Source organism: Schistocerca americana, chromosome X (assembly GCF_021461395.2).
Source record: "Schistocerca americana isolate TAMUIC-IGC-003095 chromosome X, iqSchAmer2.1, whole genome shotgun sequence".
In the NCBI taxonomy this organism is placed as follows: domain Eukaryota; kingdom Metazoa; phylum Arthropoda; class Insecta; order Orthoptera; family Acrididae; genus Schistocerca; species Schistocerca americana.
Window position 1 is genome coordinate 711839789 of NC_060130.1, and position 27086 is coordinate 711866874.

At 42.5% G+C, this 27086-nt stretch overlaps 1 protein-coding gene across 1 annotated transcript in view; it reads left to right on the forward strand.

Annotated features, from left to right (window-relative positions):
- Positions 1 to 27086, forward strand: part of LOC124556604 — a 100559-nt gene that overhangs the window by 36641 nt on the left and 36832 nt on the right. Inside the window, exon 2 of the mRNA XM_047130571.1 lies at positions 17885 to 17995. Within this exon, the coding sequence (XP_046986527.1) occupies positions 17885 to 17995 (111 nt within the window). The remainder of the gene's footprint in view (positions 1 to 17884; positions 17996 to 27086) is intronic.

Consider the following 27086-nt stretch of genomic DNA (forward strand, 5'->3'; position numbering starts at 1 on the left):
CTCTAACGAGCCACGGAGGCCTTCCGTTTGTAACATCCTGAGTGAACAATATAAGGGGCTGATGGCGGAAGCAGCTTCGCCCTTGACAATTCGTCATCGTCTTTGGAGAGCGTTTAGGGCTCTGAAATTCTTCAGATTAACATTAAACAAAACAAAGAGTTGTGGAACACACCGTTGAGTGACTGTGTCTTGACAGCAAACAAGTGTTGCGGCATCGTACGTTATCGTTGACATCACGAGAAGTGAAGGACAAGATATCTTCTGCAGAGCATCTTCCACACTTGAGCTGTGCTTAATGTTAGCGATAAAAATTAAAAATTTTGCTATATGCCTTAGCGTATAAAAACATTATTTTTTTAGTAACTAATAACGTTATAACGATAATAGCTCCTGGAGGCTAACATTTTTCCACCTCCAAAGGCGAGGATCCAGAGGTATCCTAGAGTCCTTACAATGGTAGCCAGTTCGATTCTTGACGTTGGGGATACATTTATCACTAGAATTTGACCAACAGTATGATGACTGCGTCGAAACTTCCTATTCGTCCTACTGTTGCCCAGTGGTTAGCTTGATTTGATGATTTCGCACCTATTTAGTTTTCATTTTTGTTGTCAAATACTCTTCCTGCCATCACAATTCTCAGTTAACCTAAGGGAAGAAAAAAGCCTGTGAAATGCGATAAGCCGCGCGGGATTAGCCGAGCGGTCTCAGGCCCTGCAGTCATGGACTGTGCGGCTGGTCCCGGCGGAGGTTCGAGTCCTCCCTCGGGCATGGGTGTGTGTGTTCGTCCTTAGGATAATTTAGATTAAGTAGTGTGTAAGCTTAGGGACTGATGACCTTAGCAGTCCCATAGGATTTCACACACATTTGAACATTTTGAACATTTACTATCCACAAACTGGAAGGTTGGCCTCCATCCTCCCCCTCTAGCTCAACTTTGCACTCACCAAGTGCGTCTTCTTTTGCAGCTCTATGCCGTAACTACTGACGATAAAAAGAAGCGCTCTTAATGGAAATAACAGTATTCTTGGTTATGCTGCCGTGTTTTGCCAGCATCGTGTTAACATAAGGGAAAATCATTTCTGTTTTTTCAAATATTTATTTCGAGTTCATTAATGAAGTGAATTTTGATAAATATATGAACATATTTCTTTATTGTAATATTTTTGTGAAGAAACATTTCTCATCTTGTCTGTTTAAAGTCTTTGTATATGGGCCTCATTCTACCGTGAAATATAGTCTTATCTAACTGCAGTAAGTTGGAGTTGAACCTGTAATGGTTTTTGTACCTCAGAGGTGGACTAAGTTATTTTCCTCTGTTATTAAATACTCCCAATAATCCTCTGTGGTTATTTCTTTTTTTTTCCCCTGATGAGTACGTCTAATTGGCTAGTAGCAAATGGCAAGCACTGCATTTCATTTTTGGAATAAATGTCTTGTCTGGGAGTAATGTACCCTCTTGGGTACATTTATTCACTATTTTTCTAGTTATGATAGGCACACTTCCCTTAGTTCACCGACACACTTCATTTTTCACTACTTACAGGCCTTTGGTCTACTGTGTATTCGAAACTATAGCCAGGGTTACGCGGAGATAAGACATAGGCGTACTTGTGAAGACTGTTGCTAGTAGTGATTTTCCGGTGAACTACTTAACTTATAGTAAACACGCGTTTGGATTGGATTTGTGGATTGTGCAATTTTTCCACTCTTTTCCAATTTACACGTCTGTGATCGTTTTAGATTTTGTAGTGGCTTTCACCTCGCAATTCTTTGGGTATCACATGCATATTCTGTTAACAGACACAGTCCAGAAGTGTTGAAATTTGCTGCTAAGGTAGCCGACGCTAGCAGGAGCATCTCTAGTTCGTAGTTGGAGTTCGCTTATTACGTATTTAGTGAGACTTGGTTTACCCATTTTGCAATGAAAGAGCTTATTGCGAAGCAAAATGGCCATGAATTTCGCCCTGAAGCCTAATAATCTTACAACCCTTTTTCATAACCATTTGAAACGACCTATGTCGAATCTGAAATATTCACATCTCTGCGCGAATCATTTTAAAGTTGCTTCCATTTTTCACAATATTAAAGTTGGTGCTAGGAAAACGTTTGTCAAGTACCGCATTTTAGACAGTGCGACATTGTTTGTACTTTGCCCTCTGTAGCGTTTTCAGTTCTTTCTCTGAGTAGCTTTTCAGTCAAACTCTTATTGCTCCTAGTTTTCCTAGCTTTTGGCGATAGCTTTTAGCGGAATCTTGTTGAATTCAAATCCCTAATATTTGCATTTTTTCGCAGCACTGAATTCCGTTGATAATGGGTTTTGCGTCTTGACCGACATTCATGAGGTTGGATATCTGAGGTTTTAAATTTGCGTTTGAAGCTTTTAAATAACAAATTATCAGTTCTTTGATCTTTTCTGTGTAATTAACTTTGCCGATCATAATAGGTACGTCATAGGCGTAAGACCCTATTGCCAGTAATTCATCGTGCAAATTTACCCCACTGGATTCCTGGAGGATCGCAGACAGTCAAGAGTTTGACTGCGCAGCTTCAGAAGATTGCACACGAGGGGTGCCCTCGTCGTAGGGATCTACTTCTTGTTATTGGCCTGCTTTTGGTACCATTGATTAATGTAACAGATATCACACTTTATGTCGTCACGTGGCTTTTATTAAGGAATGTCACACGTTCCCATTATTTTTAATGTTCTGTTTAAGTGTTAGTGGTTGTAATAATCGAAGACCTGTCAAATATTGTCATACTTTATTCTTGCTGCGTTTGAGACTACTAAGCCGTCGCTTATGTTTCTTATTGTGGTAAGTGCAGTGCCTACTCAAGTTTGGTATGTGCCAAAAGATTTAACGGCAATTGTTTTCAGTCTACGTGGTACTATACGATAACCTGTAGTGATATATAAGTAACCTGAAGTGATAATTCAGCAAAGTTGTTGATCTATACTCTTCAATATTTTTCAGTATCTTTCCTGATTTTGCCGGCCGGTGCGGCCGTGCGGTTCTAGGCGCTACAATCTGGAACCGCGTGACCGCTACGGTCGCAGGTTCGAATCCTGCCTCGGGCATCGATGTGTGTGATGTCCTTAGGTTAGTTAGATTTAAGTAGTTCTAAGTTCTAGGGGACTGATGACCACGGATGTTAAGTCCCATAGTGCTCAGAGCCATTTGAATTTTCCTGATTTTACTTTTGGGGTCATCACTACTATCCCTTCTTCCAATTTTTGTGGGACTGAGACCATATGAAACATCTCGTTTCACATATTATCAGTGGCGATTCCAGATTCTCAGAATGCATTATACAGGATTCTGTAGATAGGGTATCAGGGGCAAGAAACTTCTTTTTGAATGTTTTATTGATTGTGCCTAAAGTCTCTTGTTCTGTTACTGGTTCCATCAGTGTGACGTTTTATTCTTCGCTTAAGTTTGTATGTACGTATTCAGCAACTTCTCATCTTCCTGTTCGTCATTCCATTCTCTTGCGTATGAGTTTGATAAGTAAGTAATGCCTCCACCTTCGTTAATTGTGTTTGGATGGGAATATTTTAACAAATCAAACGCAGAAATAATCTTTAGAATGAGATCTTTAATTACCAATATTCACTTTTCCACACAATCACCAGCCAACTGGATACATGTCTGCCAACGATGAACAAGTTTTCTGAAGCCGTCACGGAAGCAGTCAACGCTCTGATTCCACAACCACAGTCTCACACTTCTGTCAATGTCTTCATCATCTCCTGTCACAATTGCATGGAGAAAGGCGTCACCTTCATTCTCGTGACGCGATAGCAGTTCCTGGCAAATTTCAAGTCTGTGTGCTGTCATTTCAGGAGTCAGCATCCGGGGTACTGATTGAGCACAGATCTTCTGATGAAATGGAAATGCTGTGTGGCTAGGGCCCCCTGTCGGGTAGACCGTTCGCCTGATGCAAGCCTTTCGAGTTGACGCCACTTCGGCGACCTGCGTGTCGATGGGGATGAAATGATGATGATAAGGACAACACAACACCCAGTCCCTGAGCGGAGAAAATCTCCAACCCAGCCTGGTATCGAACCCAGACCGTTAGGTATGAAATTCCTTCGCGCTGACCACTCAGCTACCAGGGGCGGACAGATCTTCCGATAGCCAAGCAAAGCAATAATGTAACCCACACGTTCATGTGAAATGCCGATTGTGCTTGCATTTTCTCTCTGAGTGATACGACGATCGTCCTGAATCAATCTGTCAACATTTTGCTTGTGAAACTAGGTAGTTGCTGTCACAGGAAGTCGAACTCTTTGTTCGTCACGCAGGTCAGATGTTCCCGCCTCAACATCTTTAAACCTACTAGCCCAACGACGCACAGTACTCACATCAACACAATCACCATAAACTGCTTTCATTCTCTGAAGAGTCTCCTTTGGGATGACACCTTCTGCTGTCAAGAATTCAATGACTGCACGTTGCTTAAATCGCATTGACCAACCGTCTGCGCAGCGTTCCATACTGTACCCTGTAACAACACAATCATTCAGTGCTAAGGCTTCCCGCCAGCTGGAGCTGAAGAGGCTACGGAACAAGCCAGTACCTGCCGCATACCAGTGCTACCAACTGTTGAAGAATTACGAAGGTAGATGCATTACTTTTCAGTCAAACTCCGTATTTAGAATGGTTTGCAGTACATCCTCTTGTATTTGAATTGTTATCCTGTCCTTAGTATCTAGTTCGTAACGGATTTCTTCTTTGCATTACTAATTTCTTTGAACAGATAGAAGGTGGATGTGGTTTCTTTGGTGCATATAAAATTTGCTTTCTCTCTCGCGTAGAAAAAACTTCCTCCCCACTTTTAAGAATTCAGCTTTCATTTTCTTTGTATTGTTAGAATATTGGAGTACATTATTATGCTATACATATTTCTCAGTGATCTGAATTAGATCGTTATGTTTTGCCACACTTCAACTTTCACGTTGATCATATGCTTCAAATTATATGGTTCGCGCATTGTAACCACCATTTGGCAAATTTTCAGTGGCTATTCATTTGATTTTTAATTGTGTTCAGAGTGAGATACACATGCTTCTGATGCTGTTTCCTCATTTATTTTAAAACTGCTGTTCATTGTTTCCGATATCTCCGCCCCCTGTAGACTTGTTCGCATTACGGATTGACTTTAAAATGGTAAGTGTTGCGGTCTGAGAAGCTTTAGAGGCATCTTATCAGTTCTTCCCTTGGTTTACCAGCTTCTTATATCCTATATATCCTGCTTACTTGTCTGTTACAAAGGTATACTCTGGTCCTGCTGTGCTGGCTTACATTCCATATACTCTCTAAATGTAGGTCCATATGGGATAATCTAGTACTTTATTGTAATTAGTTGTTTGATCTCTAGGTGATAATACAATGTTGAGATCCCCTCCTGTCAGTTTTTCCCCAACATGTTGACTACGTCGTCCGATTCTGTATAATATAATTCGATTTTCGCTCATTTGGTTCCATGATGAGGTGTAAATGTTGATGGTTCGAATTCAGTCCATCCCATAAGCTATTCCGAGCCCGTTTTCTATCATTTCGGCCTTCGTCATCGCTTGCCAAAACAGCTGTGTGAGTACTGCATTCATTACCATAGTCTTCTATTACTTCCTACCCATATGCAATGATGAACGAAAAAAATATGACCACCTGTTTAACAGAATGAACCACCTTTGGAACTCAATGCAGCAGTGACTCTGCGTGGCAAGGATTCGACAGGTCCTTGATAGGTTTCCAGATGTAGCGTTCCTGCCAACAGTTTCATCTCGTAAATTACTACGGGCAGAGGGTCTAGTGGGCGCGGAGATGGCGCTCGATAGCGTCCCAGATGTGTTCCACCGGGTCCAGATCAGGCGAATTCGGTGTCAAGACATCAGCTTGAACGCTATTATATACTGGGTGGTTGTAGATGAATTGCAGCTACTTACGGAGATCCAGTTTGGGTTATAATCATCGTATACCAGCGAAGCTTGGTATATAAGCCAATGTGTTACTGCGAAAAAATTACTTCTAACTTTGGCTACCAGTGCGAATCTGGCGCTGTATAGCATCTTCTCGACGTCTTTGATGCTCATATTGAATAAACTGTGCAAGGGGCGGTTAATAGTAGAATCAACAGGATACCTTTCTTACTTGTTTGACCTTTTCTGCCCATGCCCCGTTCCTAATCCTTTACATAATATGGAAACATTCCATACGTCTTTATTCCATTCAAAGTGCTAGATTTGCATCTGATGGCCAAATTGGAACCAATTTTTTTTCCAGCGTAAACGCATTAACGCATTAGAATATCATCCAAGTTTCACTGCCACACAACAATGATAGGGCACACTGGACCTCTGTGAATCGTTGCACTTTAATTATAACCACACGGTACCGCGTGACGTGCGCGCAGAGCCACCAAGCAATATTTTATCTCGCTGTGGTTTCTGTATGTCGTTTGGTATTCCACGGAATGCCTGCTGTAGCAAAGAAACCGCGACCGATACTGCGTACAAATATTCATCTACACAAATCATTTTGACTCCACTGCGAATCCTGCATGTGTTTAACCTAGCTGAGCAGAATCTCAATTGAGGGTTTCGTCCTTGTGTTCTGGCACAGGGCCTTCTGCCGGGTGAGCCCATCATGTTGACAGTTTTTTGCTGCTTTCATAGTGATAATGAGGTGCATAGTTTAATTTAGGCTGAAGAGCGGCGCCTATGCTGCTGCCAGCCCGCCCTGGATGGATCATTGAAATTCAACAAAGGAAAAAAATATATTACTTTGCGGTCTGCCGTCGACCTGATCACCTGCTGTGGTGTGCGTACTGTAAGACCTTCGGTACACACACCATCAGATTATTTGACTTGTCGCTCTAACGAAGTAGGCGAGTGTCAGCAATATGTCTCGTGGTCCTATCGTGGCGTGTTTATCTTCTGCCGTTAGGTCAGACGATAGAAATGCCACTTGCACGCTTAGAGTAGCAGATTGACGGTGACCAACTTTAAACAGAACTTGATTAATTTTCACACACATTTATTAAAATAATAAAAAGCATAGACATTACATAACTTGATTCTGGATGCTGTTTACAATTGACAATCTGAAGTTCCTTTGGTCTTGGTACGTTAATCTTATTCTCACATATCTCTGATACTTGACAAAAGTGCCTATACATTTATCTTCGTTGCTATGTACAGGAATATGGCACTCTTATTAGGTGCAGACTGAAACTTGATTATAGACTGGTACAGACTAGTGTAGACTGGTACAGACTGGTGCAGACAAATGCAGACTGAGTAATCGGAGGTCTGTACACTTGTTATAATACCTCGCACGTTCAGGTATCACTGCGCGAGTGTGATCCGCGAGGAGAAAAGGTTCTACGTTAGCAGCAATCTCATTGGCTGCATTACATATTAATACACGGATCGGCGGAAGCAGAATTTGGTCTGTCTCTAAGACAGCGCCATCTCGTAGTGTGGAGACGGACGAGCGCTACGCCTGCGCTGTTGTGCTTAGCGGGGCGCGCTCTAGTGGGAAAGTTGTGTACGCGCTGAATACGTGGAACTATGTACACAACACCTATAGTCATGGGCTGTGCGGCTGGTCCTGGCGGAGGTTCGAGTCCTCCCTCGGGCATGGGTGTGTGTGTTTGTCCTTAGGATAATTTAGGTTAAGTAGTGTGTAAGCTTAGGGACTGATAACCTTAGCAGTTAAGTCCCATAAGATTTCGCACACATTTGAACATTTTGATCACCTGCGGTCTGTGGACACACTCTCACGTTTACATATGGCTCGTGCAGTCCTCTTTCTTCTATTTTCTTTTCCTGTTCGAGGTCTGTTCTTCTTTATAACTACACTTGTGAACTTTAATAGTTTCTTCTTTTTATGTTCAAGAATTTCTCTTTCTTATGAGCAGAGTCTACTGCCGGTCTCGTTGCAAGCTGTCCATTCCCCATTTCTTCTCATAGTTAGCTGTCCTGTAACGACTCCAGCGTAAGTGACGAATCTGATTGCTCCTTATTCTTCTTCTCTTTTGTTCGTGTCATTCTTCTAGTTCCCTTCTTTCTACACGTGAGTTTGCGTTACCTTTTCTCCATGTAAAGGGTATTGTTATTCATCTCTGTTCTGTGTTCAGTGTCCGCCCCCTCTAAGATCGTTTTTCCCACATTATCTCATTCTTATTTTCGTTTAGTATCGAATTGTTTGGAAATCTTAGTGGTGTTTGTGTTAGTGTCTCTGGGAAGGATGGAAGGAAGGAAGGAAGGATCGAAGGAAGGAAGAAGAAAGAAAGGTTTGGAATTACCATCATGTCGACCACGAGGTCATTAGAAACGGAGCACAAGCATTGACCGGAGAAGAAATCGGCACCATATACCTTGAAATGAACCATCCAGGAAATCACCTTAAGTGATTTAGGGAAGCCGGCCGTTGTAGCCGAGCGGTTCTAGGCGCTTCAGTCCGGAACCGCGCGAACGCTACGGTCGCAGGTTCGAATCCTGCCTCGGGCATGGATGTGTGTGATGTCCTTAGGTTAGTTAGGTTTAAGTAGTTCTGAGTCTAGGGGACTGATGACCTCAGATGTTAAGTCCCATAGTGCTCAGAGCAATTTAAACCATTTGAGTTAGGGAAAGCACGGAAAACCTAAATATGGATAGCTGGACGGACTTCTCTCGAATACGAGTTCAGACATTTACCAGTGTGCCATCTCACTCGGTTAACTTTGGGAGTTCTGCGAAACTGTGTGATGCGTTTACACTCTTTCTCTTGCGATATTCACGTTACAGCTCCTACTGTTCTATTAGCGGTGTCTGCTCTTTCCTGAGGATTTGTGCTCTTCCTCAAAGTATTTTCCTGATCTTTCTCTGTCTCTGTGTCGATCTACGTCTAATATCCCTGACGTTTTTCTTATTGCTGAGTGCTGTCTTCTTCACCGTTCTTCTGGTTTTTTCAATGTGACATTGTGAATAATGGCTACACAGGGGAGTTTTTTTATCCACGTTGGAACTGACAAGTTTATTTGTTGTGGCCATCTCTTTAGGGTGTACGTACGTCTGGTTTTCGAGTTATTTACCGTTTAACTTATTCGATCAGGTAGTTCCACGAGCAAATTCAAGCACTTGAAAGCGCTGAAATGTGGTAATGCTCGCACTTCTATGGGTCCGTGAGTTACCACTTATGAAGTGTTCTTACCATTAAAATGTGCGCTTTTTGAAAGTGATAAATTTAAGCTAGGTGAGCCAAAGTATGTTTGTTCGGTTTGAGGAAACCAAACGAAGAACACGTTTGGCGACACCGCTTCTGGCAGGCTGCTTGAATTTGCGCACACGACGACTCGATCGGCTAACTTCAATGTTAAATAACTAGGAAACGATGCAACGTATCGAATTTTTTCTTAAAAATTATTTCTTAGCACATCCTCCCCTGCAACACCCTCACAAGCTTTTCAGCCTGTTTCTGATCACCCTGTATACTGTTCTTTTGTTGGTGATATTCCCACCCCATTTTTCACGTTCGACACCAATTATTGGACTGAAAGGTTACAGGGACGTCTGAAATGATTCATCCATAATTTCTACATGGATTTTCAAAATTCATATGGTATTATTTCCCATGCCTTTATTCTTTACGATCACTTCATTTGGAGAATCATCAGTATGATAGAATGTAATAGGTGATTTTGTCACAATACTGTGGGCAGTTCGTTTTCATAAAGATGCGATTCTGAAATGAACTAGTTGAGTTCAATAGATGTACTCTCCTATGAATTTCACCATTCCGAAAACCCATTCCGAAATTTCAAATGGGTATGACCAAACGACTGACCTATCAAAGCCCATTTTCACTTATCTCTGTCTTCACTACTGAGTAGGACATTACAGCGACTTACCGTTTTCTGTGCGTCTTCTGCAACCGGCAGTCAAAGAAATTCTCTGTTCGTTAGAAGATTTATACCTAACTTCAGTCTGCGATGTCCTGATGCCAATCGTACGGTACTCGTGCTCCATTGTTGCCTTGACGGAAAGGTGAGCAAATGAAATTCTGCTCCGACGGTCTCCATTAGACGAGCACGGGGAACGGAGTAGCACACGTTAAGCTATACGAATGCAACAAATCAAGGTATGAAGTTTCACTTACCCCTTTCACTGAAAATACCCATTTTCGAGTTTCCTGAATGATTTGTGAAATAATGACGATCTTAAAAAAAGGTAAGCAAAATGCATCGGAGGCAACAGAAAGCGTTCACCGACGATCACTACGAGAAATATCACTTATTCAGATTAACATTAATTCGTAACTATTGCACTCCCTGGCGAATAAAGTACTGTCTTCGCAGATCACTTCTACGATGGTCATTTTTAGTTTCGCATTGTATTCAACCAGTAATTTTTCCTCTGATGTGGTGAAGAGCACAACGTCCATCCCTGTCCTGAATTTCATCATGGATTTCTCTTAAATGTCTCTCGGTAGACGAGCGCCCACTACTGATGGTGATCCACTGAAAGACCGTTAAGCTTGACGTCTCGCTTCGTGATGGTCGAAAGAAGTACGATATTTGCTGGCACCAAGTTTTAACCTCTCCTTGTAGAACGTGATGTATTTAATGAAAGTTTCTTCTGAGGGGTACGGCTGCCAAGAAAGCTGGTAGAAACGTCTACGCCCCTAGAAATTCTGAAGTATTTTGTAGTTATTTGTCGGTGGCTCTTCAAGTTAGTTAAAAACTGCGAAAGGTGTATAGTATTTTTACACTGGAAAATTTTGCCGATTGTGATGCACGAAGTAGCTCATCTAAGTAGGTTGATGCAACAGCTCACACAGGTTTCTTGCTTGTCAAGGTTTCAGAGAACATCCTCCGCAATTGTATATCATGCGAGGCATCTGGCTAGTTCAGTCTGCTTACAAGACACCTTGGAAAATTATCTACTAAAAGAATGTCATAACAGTCCGCACACATCAGATAAGCTGCAAGCCGCAGGATCCGCGCTGTGGGTGGCCTACCGCTCTTATGCACCGGGAAAATTTTCGTTTTCCTTGGTAGAAGTAAAATGACTTTGCATAACTTCTGGTAAACCTTGCGGGATGTAAGGTCGTGGTCCATGAAACTCTTCAGCTCCTAACGTTTCGTCCAGACTCACGAGTCGGCAAGACTCACCGGAGGAGAAACACCCCTCTGAAGATGTCCAGCGAAGCACTGGACGAAACGTTAGGAGCTGAAGAGTTTCATGGACCACGACCTTACATCCCGCAAGGTTTACCAGAAGATATGTCATCCGGTCGTGAAAGCCTTCATACTATGACTTTGCATAACACTTAAATGTGCAGAACGTCAATTAAAGGTTGGAAATGTTCGTACGGAATTTTCGACGTGTTCGAACTGATTTACATCTAAATAAAAGTCGGGTTGATTGCCTCCGGAGCCGAATTGTTAGCGCCTCTGCCGTCAGCGTGGAATAACCCGGGTTCGATTTCCGATACTTCACACATTTTTTCAGACGTAGAGAGGTCTCAGTCTTGGGAGGCCAGATGAAGAGCTGTTTGAATGAAGAAGCAGCAGGTCCATCAAGATTCACTTACTGGCAATAATGGCTGGAGGGAGTGGTGACATACTGATCAGACGTTCCATGATCGTAGATCGCTCCTCATACTGCCTCGTAGGCAGCAGAAGGGGACGCTCGGAACAGCACTAAGGCGCAGTCCTGGAGTGGCGTTTCGTAAAAATCGGAATATTGCTACCAGCGGTTTTTAAACAGACGTCGAGTCACGAACTCAGAAAAGGAAATCACGAACTGTGATTTTTTCATTATTTTTCTTCGTTTGTTCAGTTTGATAAAAGTTGGTGGTGACTTTAATTTACCCTCGCTATGTTGGCGAAAATACATGTTTAATTCCGGAGGTAGACATAAAATATCATCCGAAATTGTGCTAAACGCATTCTATGAAAATTATTTCGAGCAGTTATTTCTTAGCAACAAATAATCGTGAGTTATTAACGAGCATCAAAACCGATTTCAGGGACAAGTCAACACAGGGTTGTCGTAGCGGGATTGAATATTGTAATTCCCAAATCCTCGAAAAATAAGCGAAAAATATACCTATTCAAAAAAGCAGATAAAAATTCACTTGACGCCTTCCCGAGAGATAATCTCCACTCATTCCAAATTAATAATATAGGTGTAGACTAGATGTGGCTTAAATTCAGAGAAATAGTATCGGCAGCAGTTGAGAGATTTATACCAAATAAATCAACAAACGACGGAGCTGATCCTCCTTGGTACGCAAAACGGGTTAGAACACTGTTGCAGTAGCAACGAAACAAACATGCCGAATTTAAACAGACGCAAAATACCCAAGATTGGAGATCTTTTACAGAAGCTCGAAATTTAGCGCGGACTTCAATGTAACAGTTTCAACAACAAAACTTTGTCTCGAAACCTGGCAGAAAATACAAAGAGATTGTGGTCGGATGTGAAGTATGTCAACGGCAAGAAACAATCAATGCCTTCTCTGCGCGATAGCAATGGAGATACTATCGAAGACAGTGCTGCCAACGCAGAGTTACTAAACACAGCCTTCCGAAATGCCTTCGCAAACGAAGACGAGGTAAATATTCCAGAATTCGAATCGAGAACAGCTGCCAACATCAGTAACGTAGAAGTAAATATCCTCGGAGTAGTGAAGCAACTTAAATCACTTCATAAAAGTAAGTCTTCTTGTCCAGACTGTGGAGCAATTTGGTTCCTTTCGGAGTATGCTGATGCATTAGCTCCATACTTAACATTCATATACAACCGTTCGCTCGACGAAAGATCCGTACCCAAAGACTGGAAAATTGCACAGATCACACCGATATTCAAGAAAGGTAGTAGGAGTAATATACTAAATTACAGGCCCATATCGTTAACGTCGATACGCAGCAGGATTTTATAACATATATTGTGTTCGAACATTATGAATTACCTCGAAGAAAACGGTCTATTGACACACAGCCAACATTGGTTTAGAAAACATCGCTCTTGTGAAACACAACTAGCTCTTTATTCACATTTAGTGCTGAGTGCTATTGACAAGGGATTTCAGATCGATTCCGCATTTATGGACTTCCGGAAGGCTTTTGACACTGTACCACACAAGCGGCTCGTAGTGAAATTGCGTGCTTATGGAATATCGTCTCAGTTATGTGACTGGATTTGTAATTTCCCGTCAGAGAGGTCACAGTTCGTAGTAACTGATGGAAAGTCATCGAGTAAAAACAGAAGTGATTTCTGGCGTTCCCCAAGGTAGTGTTATAGGCACTTTGCTGTTCCTCATCTATATCAACGATTTGGGAGACAATCTGAGCAGCCGCCTTCGGTTGTTTGCAGATGACGCTGTCGTTTATCAACTAATAAAGTCATCAGAAGATCAAAACAAACTGCAAAATGATTTAGAAGAAATATCGGAATGGTGCGAAAAGTGGCAGTTGACCTTAAATAACAAAGTGTGAGGTCATCCGCATGAGTGCTAAAAGGAACTTGTTAAACTTCGGTTACACTACAAATCAATCTAATCTAAAAGCCGTAAATTCAACTTAATACCTATGTATTACAATAACGAACAACTTAAATTGGAAGGAACACATAGAAAATGTTGTGGGGAAGGCTAACTAAAGACTGCGTTTTATTGGCAAGACACTTAGAAAATGTAACAGACCTACTAAGGAGACTGCCTACACTACGCTTGTCCGTCCTCTTTTAGAATACTGCTGCGCGATGTGGGATCCTTACCAGACAGGACTGACGGAGTACATCGAAAAAGTTCAAAGAAGACAGAACGTTTTGTATTATCGCGAAATGTGGGAGAGAGTGTCACAGAAATGATACAGGATTTGGGATGGAAATCATTAAAAGAAAGGAGTTTTTCGATGCGACGGAATCTTCTCACGAAATTCCAATCACTAACTTTCTCCTCCGAGCGCGAAAATATTTTGTTGACACCGACTTACATAGGGAGGAACTATTACCAAGATAATATAACGGAAATCAGAGCTCGTACGGAAAGATATAGGTGTTCATTCTTTCCGCGCGCTATACGAAATTGGAATAATAGAGAATTGTGAAGGTGGTTCGGTGAACCCTCTGCCAGGCACTTAAATGTGATTTGCAAAGTATCCATGTACATGCAGATGCAGATGATTTAACACCTTGGAAAAATAAGCAGTTGAAAATAGTTTTGAATCAGCTGCATATTTGCTAACGTATGTGAGTGTTAATACAAAGGAAGCACGCAATGAAAGAATAAGCCTTATAAAAATTATAAAAATAACTTTACTGTGAAATAAAAACAAAATTATATGGCAACAACAAATATAGAGGCAGCCTGTTCACACATGCAGATTTTTGGAAACCAAAATCTGCCGCTAGGTAACATCCAATTCAGTCCCATACATTGTTTTATGCTTGGACGTTTCTTGGCACGCTGTCCACAGCGTGATGGTAAGTTGCTGTTCAAGTCTTGGACGGCGGCCCTCCTGTAGTACTCCAGTGTGTGAGCAGCGTTCCTGCCAACAGTTTCATCTCGTACCAAGCAAGCTCAGTCGGTCCATGTGAGCAGATACAACAGCTCACTCCTATAGTACACTTTCTGTTCAAAAGTATCCGGACACCTGTTGGTTGCATTAATACATGGTGTGTCCACATTTCTCCTTCAAAATGGCTTGCACTCTGATGGGGACACCTCCGGTGACGTGTATGAATGTCTGCGAAGAAATAACCCATTCTTCCTCAAGAGCCGAAACCAGAGGAAGTTGTGATGCTAGACTCTAGGATCTTGAGCGTAGTCGACGTTGTAGCCAATAGGGGTTGTGACGACCTCTCCAACTTGGGCACGTCTATTGTGGCGTTGGGCAGTATAGTGGTGCAATTCGATGGCCTATATCTCATATGTGCTACTTTCACACCACTGCAGGGGAAGGTCGTTGGCAGCTTTGACCAAATTTCAAACTTATGTGTCGCAGAGGGAGACAGCTACGGTGTTTCGAAAAGGTGACCCTTTAATTCTGTTTCCATCTGTGTACAATCCGCAACGATCTACATCCAACACCTGACACGACTGCAAGCGGACTAGACTCCTGGAAAAAAAAAGAGCAGTGGTGAAACAGACACACCAACTATACCTACATCGAAACTGCGCAGTCCACCTTAACGGCGCGTGGCGGAGGGTACCCGTACCACTACTAGTCATCTCCTTTCCCGTTCCACTCGCAAATAGAACGAGGGAAAAACGACTGCCATATGCCTCCGTATGAGCCCTAATTTCTCGTATCTTATCTTCGTGGCCCTTACGCGCAATGCACGTTGGAGTTAACAGGATGGTTCGGCAGTCAGCTTCAGATGCCAATTCTCTAAATTTTCTCAATAATGCTCCTAGTAAAGAACGTCGCCTTCCCTCCAGGTATTCCCATTTGAGTTCTCGAAGCATCTCCGTAACACTTGTGTGTTGTTGAAATCTACCAGTAACAAATCTAGCAGCCCGCCTTTGAAATGTTTCGATGTATTCCTTTAATGCGACCTGGTACGCATCCCAAACACTCGAACAATACGCAAGAAAGGTCGCACCAGCGTTTTATATGCGGTCTCCTTTACAGAAGAATCACACTTTACTAGAATTCTCCCAATAAACCGAAGCCGACCATTCGCCTTTCCTACCACATTCCTCAGATGCTCGTTCCATTTCATATAGCTTATTGCATTTAAACGACGTGACTGTGTCAAGCAGGACACTGTTAATGCTGTATATGAATACTACGTGTTTGTTTTCCTACTCATCAGCATAAGCTTATATTTTTCTACATTTAGATCTAGCTGCCATTCGTCATACCAACCAGAGATCTTATCTAAATCATCTTGTCTCCTCCTACAGTCACTCAACTTCGACACCTTACCCTACAGCACAGCATTATCAGGAAACAATCGCTGATCACTGCCCAACCCGTCCGCCAAATCATTGAAGTATATAGAACGTAACAGCGATCACACGTCGCTGGGGCACTCCCGACAACACCTTAGTCTCTGATGAACACTCGCCGTCGAAGACAACATACTGGGTTCTATTACTTAAGAAGTCTTCACGCCATTCACATATCTGTGAAACTATTCCACATGCTCGTGCCTTCGTTAACAACCTGCAACGCTTTCCATAAATCTAGAAATATGGAATCTGCCTATTGCCCTTCATCCATAGTTCGCAGTATATCAAGTGAGAAAAGACAAGCTGTGTTTCACACGAGCGATGCTTTCTAAAACCGAACAGATTTGTGGACTTGAGCTTCTCGGTCTCAAGAAAATTATATTCTAATTGAAAATACGTTCAAGGATTCTGCAACAAACCAATATTACATACATTGGTCTGTAATTTTTCGGGTCCGTTCTGTTGCTCTTCTTATTCATAGAAGTCACCTGCGCATTTTTACAGTAGCTTGGGACTTTGCATTGGACAGACTCACGATTAACTTCTACTTCTACATCTACATTGTTACTCTGCAATTCACACTTAAGTGCCTGGCAGAGGGTTCATCGAACCATTATGATACTACTTCCCTACCATTCCACTCTTGAATGGCGCGTGGGAAAAAGGAACACCTAAATCTTTCCGTTCGAGCTCTGATTTCTCTTATTTTATTATGATGATCATTTCTCCCTACGTAGGTGGGTGTCAGCAAAATATTTTTGCATTCGGAAGAGAAAGTTGTTGACTGAAATTTCGTAAATAGATCTCGCCGCAAAGAAAACCGCCTTTGTTTCAGTGACTGCCACCCCAACTCGCGTATCATACCAGTGACACTCTCACCCCTATTGGGCGATAACACGAAACGAGCTGCCCTTCTTTGCACTTTTTCGATATCTTCCGTTAATCCTACCTGGTGAGGATCCCACACCACGCAGCAATATTCCAGCAGAGGACGGAGAAGTGTAATGTAGGCTGTCTTTTTAGTGGGTTTGTCGCATCTTTTAAGTGTTCTACCAACAAAGCACAGTCTTTGTTTCGCCTTCCCCTCAATGTTATCTATGTGGCCTTTCCAATTAAAGTTGCTGATAGTTGTAATTCCTACGTATTTAGTCAAATTGACAGCTTGAACACTATGCCACCAAAACCTCCGTAGTGATCGTCGACCATCCGAAGTTAACATGCGAGCTGTATCTCTTAGAGCCGGCCGCGGTGGCCGAGAGGTTCTAGGCGCTTCAGTCCGGAACCGCGCGACTTCTACGGTCGCATGTTCGAATCCTGCCTCGGGCTTGGATGTGTGTGATGTCCTTAGGTTAGTTAGGTTTAAGTAGTTCTAAGTCTAGGGGACTGATGACCTCCGATGTTAAGTAACATAGTGCTCAGAGCCATTTGAACCGTTTATCTCTTAGAGATTCAGGGATGTGGATTGCAACATGCGGATACTCACAGTGATAAAGACTTATTTTGAAATGAACGCGCTTTAGAACAATTGCAGGGCTTATTTCAATAGTGGTACAAGTCCATTTTTGTTGACTTTGAGATACAGAGTCCTAAAGTTAAATGAGCACTGAAAAATCTGCAGCTGAGATACCAGAAATATTCAAGCATATGGCTTCTTGCTAGAGATGAACTTTTCTTTCCGTTTGTTTGGATCATTAATTTCAGAAGCATTATAGGCAGAAAAGTGGAGGTAATGGACTTGTACCACTATTGAAATAAGCCCTTTAGTTGTCGATCTGTGATCATGACGATACTGATCATCTTCATGTCGAAAGATTGGTATTGGCCTTAGACTGGTTGAAAATTCTTTATCTATACCAAATTTCAATTTTGTGAGACTATAGTTGTTATCTGGTACGGAGCTGGAGGTAATGTTGCTGGCATGTTGGTTTCAGGCCCTGTCGGCGCGGAGGGCAGGCGGCGGTGCCCGCTGTGCGACTCCTCCGTGTACAGCTACTGCAGCGAGAAGCTGCTGCACGACGCCTGCTGCTGCAGCGCGCCGCTCGGTAAGCACTCCCTCTCTTCTCTCGAGTGTGCCACGGCCCGCAGCGCTCACAAGCAACCTCTTGAGTGCGAGGACGCAACTTCAATCTTCAGTAAGGATCATTTGCCCGCCCGGTTACCGAGCGGTCTAACGCACGGCTTTCCGGAGTGGGAAGGAGCGCCTGGTCCCCGGCACGAATCTGCCCGGTGGACTTGTGTAGAGGTCCGGTGAGCGGGCCAGTCTGTGGATGGTTTTTAGGCGGTTTTCCATCTGCCTCGGCGAATGCGGGATGGTTGCCCTTATTCCGCCTCAGCTACACTATGTCGGCGGTTGCTGCGCAAACAAGTTCTCCAAGTACGCGTACACCACCATTACTCTACCACGCATACATAAGGGTTACACTCGTCTGGTGTGAGACGTTCCCTGGGGGGTGGGGGGGGGTGGGGGGGGAGGATGGTCCACCGGAGGCCAAACTGCACAATAACCCTAGGTTCGGTGTGGGGCGGCGGAGGGGTGAAGTGGACTGCGGTGGTCGTCGTGGGGTTGTGGACCACTGCGGCTGCGGCGGGGACGGAGTCTCTTCGTCATTTCTAGGTGATGTGATAACAATTATGACAGGAAAAGTGGTAGCTGCTAGTGACTCGTCGTGTGCATCAGGGCGACAGAAAATGAGTGTCCAAGAGGTACCGCGATCAACCTTCTATGGGAGGTACGTATTACACTTCACAAAGTGGACGTCGTCGGTATTCAAGAAATGTTCAAAATAAACCATTCAGTTGCATCGCGCTTCGTACCATGAAGATCAAAGGCGAACTCCTTAGGAATTGCAAACCGTGCAGGCCGTTCAACCAGGTTTCCACTCTCAAAGAATGAACATAGAATCATATTGGTGTAGAGGGCTGATGAGAACTGATGGAATGTGATGGCATGTAACTGAATGTAAAACAGTCTGTCGTGGAGCTTATCGCGAAATAGGCGTAGCTACAGACAGTGCGATAACATATTTTATAGGCACGGAAAAAAACAAACATCCAGAGGCTGAATTTGTCCAGTGGTTCCAGGTGGTATGAACTGCAATGTCACTCACTTTTCACGAGGGACAGTTTGCTCTAAAGGAGCATGATTTTTATTCGCAGATCAAGAATCAAACAACAGCAAGTTATTTTGACCAGCTATTGGCCAAAAGCAGTGCTCATACCACAGTTGTGGTTGTCTTACACCCATTTTCCTCCTCTTGCTTACTGTGACGTACAGTCGCACCAAAAAGTATTGACACAGTTACATTTTAGTGGTTGTAGGTTAAACAAAACATATATTTCACAACAGAACCCAGACACGTGCCACCTTACATTACATAGGTTACCTGTCCGTGAAGTAACATACAGTGCTATGAAAATAAACATCGCCCTTCTGCATCCAAAAAAGTATTGGCACACGCGTATGAATCGGACAGTGTGTTCGTTCGTTTTCTTCATTGATGATTACCTTCTAATAGCTAGTGTGGATCCCTTTAGCATCTATAACAGCACGTAAACACCTAGGAATGCTTTGCATTAAATTCCGGGTGATATCAGGGGTAATTTTCGACCATTCCTCCGGGAGCACTTTCTCCAAGTCGTTTTTACCGGACAGACGTCTTTTTCTGACTTGTGTGTTAAGATGAGCCCACAGGTTCTCAAAGGGGTTCAACTCAGGGCTCTGAGGTGGTGTTAGAACCCTACTGGAGGCATTGTACAGTAACCACTCCCGGTTTTTCATGGCGGTATGTTTTGGGTCGTTGTCTTGCTGGAAATGAAACACCCCAGTAAGGCCCAATGTCTGTGCATTAGTGTGTAAATTACCTCGCAACACGTCGATGTATCTTATATGATCCACTGAACCGTGGAATTACAGCTAGATTTCCAACGCCGGACAGCCCCAGACCATGATACCGCCCCCACGGCGTCAAACTTTTTTTCTTGCATCAAATCCGAACACATTGAACTTCGATTCGTCTCTAAATATCACAGTGTTCCAAAACTCCATCGGCTTGCTGATGTAGTCTTTGGCAAACTGCAGGCTTTTCTGCAGGTTAATTTCCGGTATGTATGGCTTTTTCCTGGGAGAACGTCCATGCATGTCAGCCTCATTAAACACATTTCGTATAGTTTGAGCACTAACCGTCTTGTCGGACGTTGTCTGAACAACCTCAGCAATAGTTGTTGCACTTGTAGCAGGTTCCTTCCGAGCAAGTGCGATGATACGGCGACGCTCTCGTGTTGTACGCATTTTTGGACGTCCAGGACGACAATATTCACTGTTGTTCCAGTCTCTTTATATTGATGAATGATGGCTCGTACCGTGGTGTAGGTAACAGACACCTCTTCTCCGATTTGTCGATAGCTTCTCCCTTGTGAATGGAGCAATACCACTCTCTCACGCAACGACACTGAATGTTCGTTCTTCTTCGGCCCCATGCTGACCACTACCGCGCAATACAGCATCATACTAGCGACTGGGCCGTCAACAACACGCAGTGTCTACTGCGTCAGCAGATGGCGTTCCGGTACCTGAAAACCCAGCAATATACCGAGAAGCCACGCTCTGTGCCAGTACTTTTAGTGTGCAGAGGAGATACATGTTTGCCCTTAACGCTGCATTTCTTTGTTAATTGTAGGCACTGTGGGCAGAATTGTAATGTCTGGTATGTGAGGTAGCACGTACATGTGCTGTGTACCGGAAGGTGCGACGTTTGTAACCAGAAACGATAAATACGCACGTTGCCAATACTTTTTGGTGCGATTGTAAATATTCTCTTCTTCCCTTGCGAGATCACGCACACGAGAAAGAATCGTAGGGGGACAGAGCACCTCCAGCTTCTCGCAGCACAATAAACAACTTTCCAGCCAATTTACCATCCAGATTAACAGTCGGCATAATTGTATACGAATTCGTTAAGGCATTGATGTTAGTTGATTTTGATGCAACTCACTTGGTATCTCTAATTTCTAGAGTTTCTTTCACATGCATTTTCTCTTCAGATCCCGATTAGTCGGAGTTGAAAACAAATTCCTTACGGGACGTTAGGAGAAACTTGTTTACCTCATCCACAAATTTTGTTCTGTTTCCGCAGTTTGCTGTGCATCGTCAGTTTGACGCTTTGTTTGAACTTTCGTTATCTTACGTCGTGCAATTCTGTAGCGCTGTTTGAAGTTATGAAACCATCCACTGTTTCCCTTGAAATCACTGTAATCTATGTCGCGCGCCATTTTATGTGCATAACATAGCAGGTCACCACCTTGCACAACCTGTAAATTGTATCGAGTATCCTTGAAACGCCCAAACAACAGTTTTTGTAACAAGTGCGCCTTGTCCTCCCTTGAATATCGGTAGTTTTTCTTGTGCACTACAAGGTCACATTGACACGGACTTATTCGAAATCTGTTCATGATTTTTTCTGTACTATGCTACGGACGATATTCCGTGTACGTAATTATGTTCAGTACCCGCTCCATGGACGACGATTTACCGTTACTACGTTTCAATAGAGACAGAATAGTCGAGGGTATACGACACCACACATTCCACTGACTCATTTTGCAGAAACGCTAATATTTCATCTGCCACTTCTTTCTCCCTTTTCAAAATTCCTTGGGTTCCTTTCTGACGAAATGTCAACTTCGGCAACTGTTGTTGTAGATATAAAGCAATGTTTGCCTCTTTTGTCGCTGCCATTCCTCTGCTTTGTATCAACACCAATAGCAGTGTAGCACTCTTGTGAATTACTCGTCGACTAAGCAGTTCAATATCGCTCCACAGCCTCAAGCTGTGCTCACCACTGGATACCTCCAGTCTCGTCTCCTGTTGCCATTAGCAGCCAACATTGTGTTTGTATCGTAGAGTACACGTGAGGCGTCGAATGCTGTAAACATCATTGGCCTTTTGCGACCTCGCATTCGAGGGGTTCTTTGTCATTTTCCGTTTGGGAAAAGTCGTCAGTGACCTGTGCTACCCTAAAACAGTTCGGTCGGCTGCCACGATGATTCCTTCCACATACCTATATAACTGAAAATATGTACAACTTTAAAGAAGTTCAAATAACTTTAACATAGACGAGATATTCAAGGGTGGCAGGGATACTCATGAAGGTTCCCGTCGAACACGTCTTACCACCAGAAGGGAGCAGCGCCGTGTAGTGCGCCGAACACATTGTAAAAATGGCTCAAATGGCTCTAAGCACTATGGGACTTAACATCTGAGGTCGTCAGCCCCTAGATTAACTACGTAAACCTAACTAACCTAAGGACAGCACACACATCCAGGCCCGTGGCAGGATTCGAACCTGCGACGTAGCAGCCGCGTGGTTCCGGACTGAAGTGCCTAGAACCGCTCTAGAACACATTGTAATCCCTTCACATCTGCACCTGCCCTCCGTGAACAAGTAATGGAATCCCTTCTGCGTCGTCTTGCACCACTGGTCGAAGACTAGCAGCCGTCGGACAAGGATATTACTACTGAGCTGTAATCAGTGAAACGGAAATGAAGCGCCCAGAAAGGGAGAAGGAAACGTAATAAAACTTCACAGGTTGAGAGGTCTCGCGTGATTTATGATAATATAATATATTTTTCTCGTTCTTTTTATATGAATGTCGTTATTACGTGGTGGGCTTTTCTCAAAATTAATTGTTAATCTGGTTATTAGTTTAATTTTGATTTTTTCTTTGATTTGAATTAAATTGCTTTTTGTAAGGCGGTTTGTTCAATGAAAGTTATTCCTTAGCAAAATCATTAATCACGTTAATAATTGTAAGCACGCTACATATAAGTTGAAAACTGAAATAAACTTTTTAAGGTTCTTGCCTCGGCTAAACGTTTTTGACCAAATATGAGATCTCTGATTATTATTTGCGTTTGCCCACACACGCGCGAGAGAATAGTTTCTTACCGTTTTCTTTCGTGATGCATTGTAGCGTGAGTCGTGGCTCTGAGGCTCGGCTGTTAAACTGAAAATAAAAATCTTAAAGTTATGTCTTCCGTTGCAGCGGCTGGCGGCTGTGGAAAAAATATGTATTATAATTGAAGCGTGCGAATAATCCGTTTCCGCTAATTACATAAATTAAAATTGCCACGTAATGGCGGCTGTGGCTGCAACGGCGGCTGCAATTGTTGCGCTGAAAATAACTTGAATTACTGATATTCAAAGGAAGCGGACATGAGATAGGGCTTACCTCTTACAAGTAAAAGTTGATAATAGCATGAAACTAATATATTATTTGATTACAAGTATAATAATGCTTACATTCAACAGCACTCGCCAAGATGTCCGACTACTCGAATCGAAGACGAGAGAGAGTGATAACGGATAAAATATGAAAAAAGGTGGTTTCTTTTCCATCTACATGGTCCATTATTGTCAGAGTGCATCTTTTTTATTCTTTGCACTAGAAAATGATCCACCTGGAAGGCGGCGCGTGGGTTGGATCAGGAAAAGGTAAAACACGTCGGTACTGCTGGATGAATTTAAATCACCTTTACTCAAGCAATAAGAATACATACCGTGGACTCAAGTGCGAAGCTGAAGCGACGTGTCCTGGCTGGCTGCACCTGATGAAATGGCTGAAGCAGTCGCCATGCTCGTAGACCTCGACAGCACCGGCTAGAGGGCGCTGTCGTCGGTGTCTCTCGTAGTGGAGCCAACCTTTGAAACTATGTGGCATCGTTACTATTGATACCACACACAGAATTTTATATGATAATAATAATGTTGTTGTTGTGGTCTTCAGTCCTGAGACTGGTTTGATGCAGCTCTCCATGCTACTCTATCCTGTGCAAGCTTCTTCATTCAATACCTACTGCAACCTAAATCCTTCTGAATCTGTTTAGTATATTCATCTCTTGGTCTCCCTCTACGATTTTTACCCTCCACGCTGCCCTCCAATACTAAATTGGTGATCCCTTGATGCCTCAGAATATGCCCCACCAACCGATCCCTTCTCCTAGTCAGGTTGTGCCACACATTTCTCTTCTCTCCAATTCTATTCAATACCTCCTCATTAGTTATGTGATGTACCCATCTAATCTTCAGCATTCTTCTGTAGCACCACATTTCGAAAGCTTCTATTCGCTTTTTGTCTAAACTATTTATCGTCCACGTTTCACTTCCTTACAAATACTTTCAGAAACGACTTCCTGACACTTAAATCTATACTCGATGTTAATAAATTTCTCTTCTTCAGAAACGCTTTCCTTCCAATTGCCAGTCTACATTTTATATCCTCTCTACTTCGACCATCATCAGTTATTTTGCTCCCCAAATAGCAAAACTCCTTTACTACTTTAAGCCTCTCATTTCCTAATCTACTTCCCCCAGCATCACCCGATTTAATTTGACTACATTCCATTATCCTCGTTTTGCTTTTGTTGATGCTCATCTTATATACTCCTTTCAAGACCCTGTCCATTCCATTCAGCTGCTCTTCCAGGTCCTTTGCTGTCTCTGACAGAATTACACAGTCGCCGGCGAACCTCAAAGTTTTTATTTCTTCTCCATGGATTTTAATTCCTACTCCGAATTTTTCTTTTGTTTCCTTCACTGCTTGCTCAATATACAGATTGAATAACATCGGGGAGAGGCTACAACCCTGTCTCACTCCGTTCCCAACCACTGCTTCCCTTTCATGTCCCTCAACTCTTATAACTGCCATCTGGTTTCTGTATAAATTGTAAATAGCCTTTCGCTCCCTGTATTTTACCCCTGCCACCTTTAGAATTTGAAAGAGAGTATTCCGGTCAACATTGTCAAAAGCTTTCTCTAAGTCTACAAATGCTAGAAACGTAGGTTTGCTTTTCCTTAATCTATTTTCTAAGATAAGTCGTAGGGTCAGTGTTGCCTCACGTGTTCCCACATTTCTACGGAATCCAGACTGATCTTCCCCGAGGTCGGCTTCTACCAGTTTTTCCATTCGTCTGTAAAGAATTCGTGTTAGTATTTTGCAGCCGTGTCTTATTAAACTGATAGTTCGGTAATTTTCACATCTGTCAACACCTGCTTTCTTTGGGATTGGAATTATTATATTCTTCTTGAAGTCTGAGGGTATTTCGCCTGTCTCACACATCTTGGTCACTAGATGGTAGATTTTTGTTGGGCCTAGCTCTCCCAAGGCTGTCAGTAGCTCTAATGGAATGTTGTCTACTCCCGGGGCCTTGTTTCGACTTAGGTCTTCCAGTGCTCTGTCAAAGTCTTCACGCTGTATCATATCTCCTATCTCATCTTCATCTACGTTCTCTTCCATTTTTATAATATTGTCCTCAAGAACATCGCCCTTGTATAGACTCTCTGCATACTCCTTCCACCTTTCTCCTTTCCCTTCTTTGCTTAGGAGAATAATAATAATAATAATAAACCCCGTGGAGGACCGGGAAAAGAATAGGTCTCCGGTATGTTCTGCCAGTCGTAAAAGGCGACGAAAAGAACAAACCACTAATAGGGCTAACACCCATTTTAATGTGATTAGTTGGTTCAGGACAGAACTAATGAAGCCTCGGACAAGTGCTGTCATGTTCGGGGACGACGCTTGAACCCTATGCCCGTCCACAATGGTAACGACACTGCTAACCACACGGAAAATGATTTAAAACTAAATAGAGGTGTTTTGCAGGATATGCTTTCTGCAACCACTCTAGAAGGAAAACAAAGACAGAGGATGAGATGGTCAGATGAAGTTAACCTACAGCTCATGTTCTGTTATTACCAAGCAACAAACTTAGGAACCAACACAACTGGATACAGATCACAAGTATACGCAATATTTATTACCACATACCCAGAATTAAAATTTTTAACAGAACAACGACTAGCTGATCAGATCCGTGTAATAATCAAAAATAACAGGATACCCCAGTAAGAATTAGAAAACATCAAACAACAAGTATAACGAATACTGGAACAAAATAATGTGCAACCAGAAGGAGAAGAAAATACAGTAATGGACTCAAACATTCCAGAGCAAACAAACAAAGAACAACACGCATCAATTAAACAATCAGAGGAAAACGAAATCTTAAGACAGCCACCAGAACAAGCACAAATAGAACACGAAGCGACACACATGTTAGATATAGAAGAAAAATTTCAGCTGACATATATAGAATACATAGACCATATATAGAATACATAGACAATTCTTGCATAGACCAACAAATAACCCACAAGTCGAAACAACAATAACAACTATCAACACAATCCTGCACAACAAAATAAAAGAAAATACAACTATGGAAGAGTTACAACTACTGGTTTGTATAGGAGCACTCACAACACTAAATATACACACTTGGCAGAGATCAGAACCAACCAACACACGTAAGAAACCCACAAAACCAGCATGGCAACTCAGGCTACAGATCAGAATAGAAAAACTGAGAAAAGACATCGGACAGCTAACACAATTTATAAGAAATGAAATATCAGACAAAAAACGAAAAAGGTTAGGTAAAATCTCACAAAAAGAAGCGATAGAGCAATTAGATGACAAGAAGCAAATATTACAAGCATTGGCCAAACGACTTAGAAGATACAAAAAAAGTGAAAATAGAAGGAAACAAAACCAAACATTCAACACAAACCAAAATAAATTTTACCAGACGATAGATAACACACACATTAAAATAGACAATCCACCAAACATAACAGACAAGGAACACTTCTGGAGCAACATATGGTCAAACCCGGTACAACATAACAGACATGCGCGATGGATACAAGCAGAAACAGACACATACAAGATGATACCACAAATGCCTGAAGTGATAATTTTGCAACATGAAGTCATCCGAGCAATTAATTCTACGCACAATTGGAAAGCCCCTGGAAAAGATAAAATAGCAAATTTCTGGCTAAAGAAGTTCACCTCAACACATTCACATCTAACTAAATTATTTAACAGTTACATTGCAGACCCATACACAGTCCCTGGTACACTTACACCAGGAATATCTTATCTGAAACCTAAATATCAAGCAGACACAGCAAACCCAGCTAAATATCGCCCCATAACATGCCTACCAACAATATACAAAATATTAACTTCAGTCATTACACAGAAATTAATGGCACATACAACACAGAACAAAAT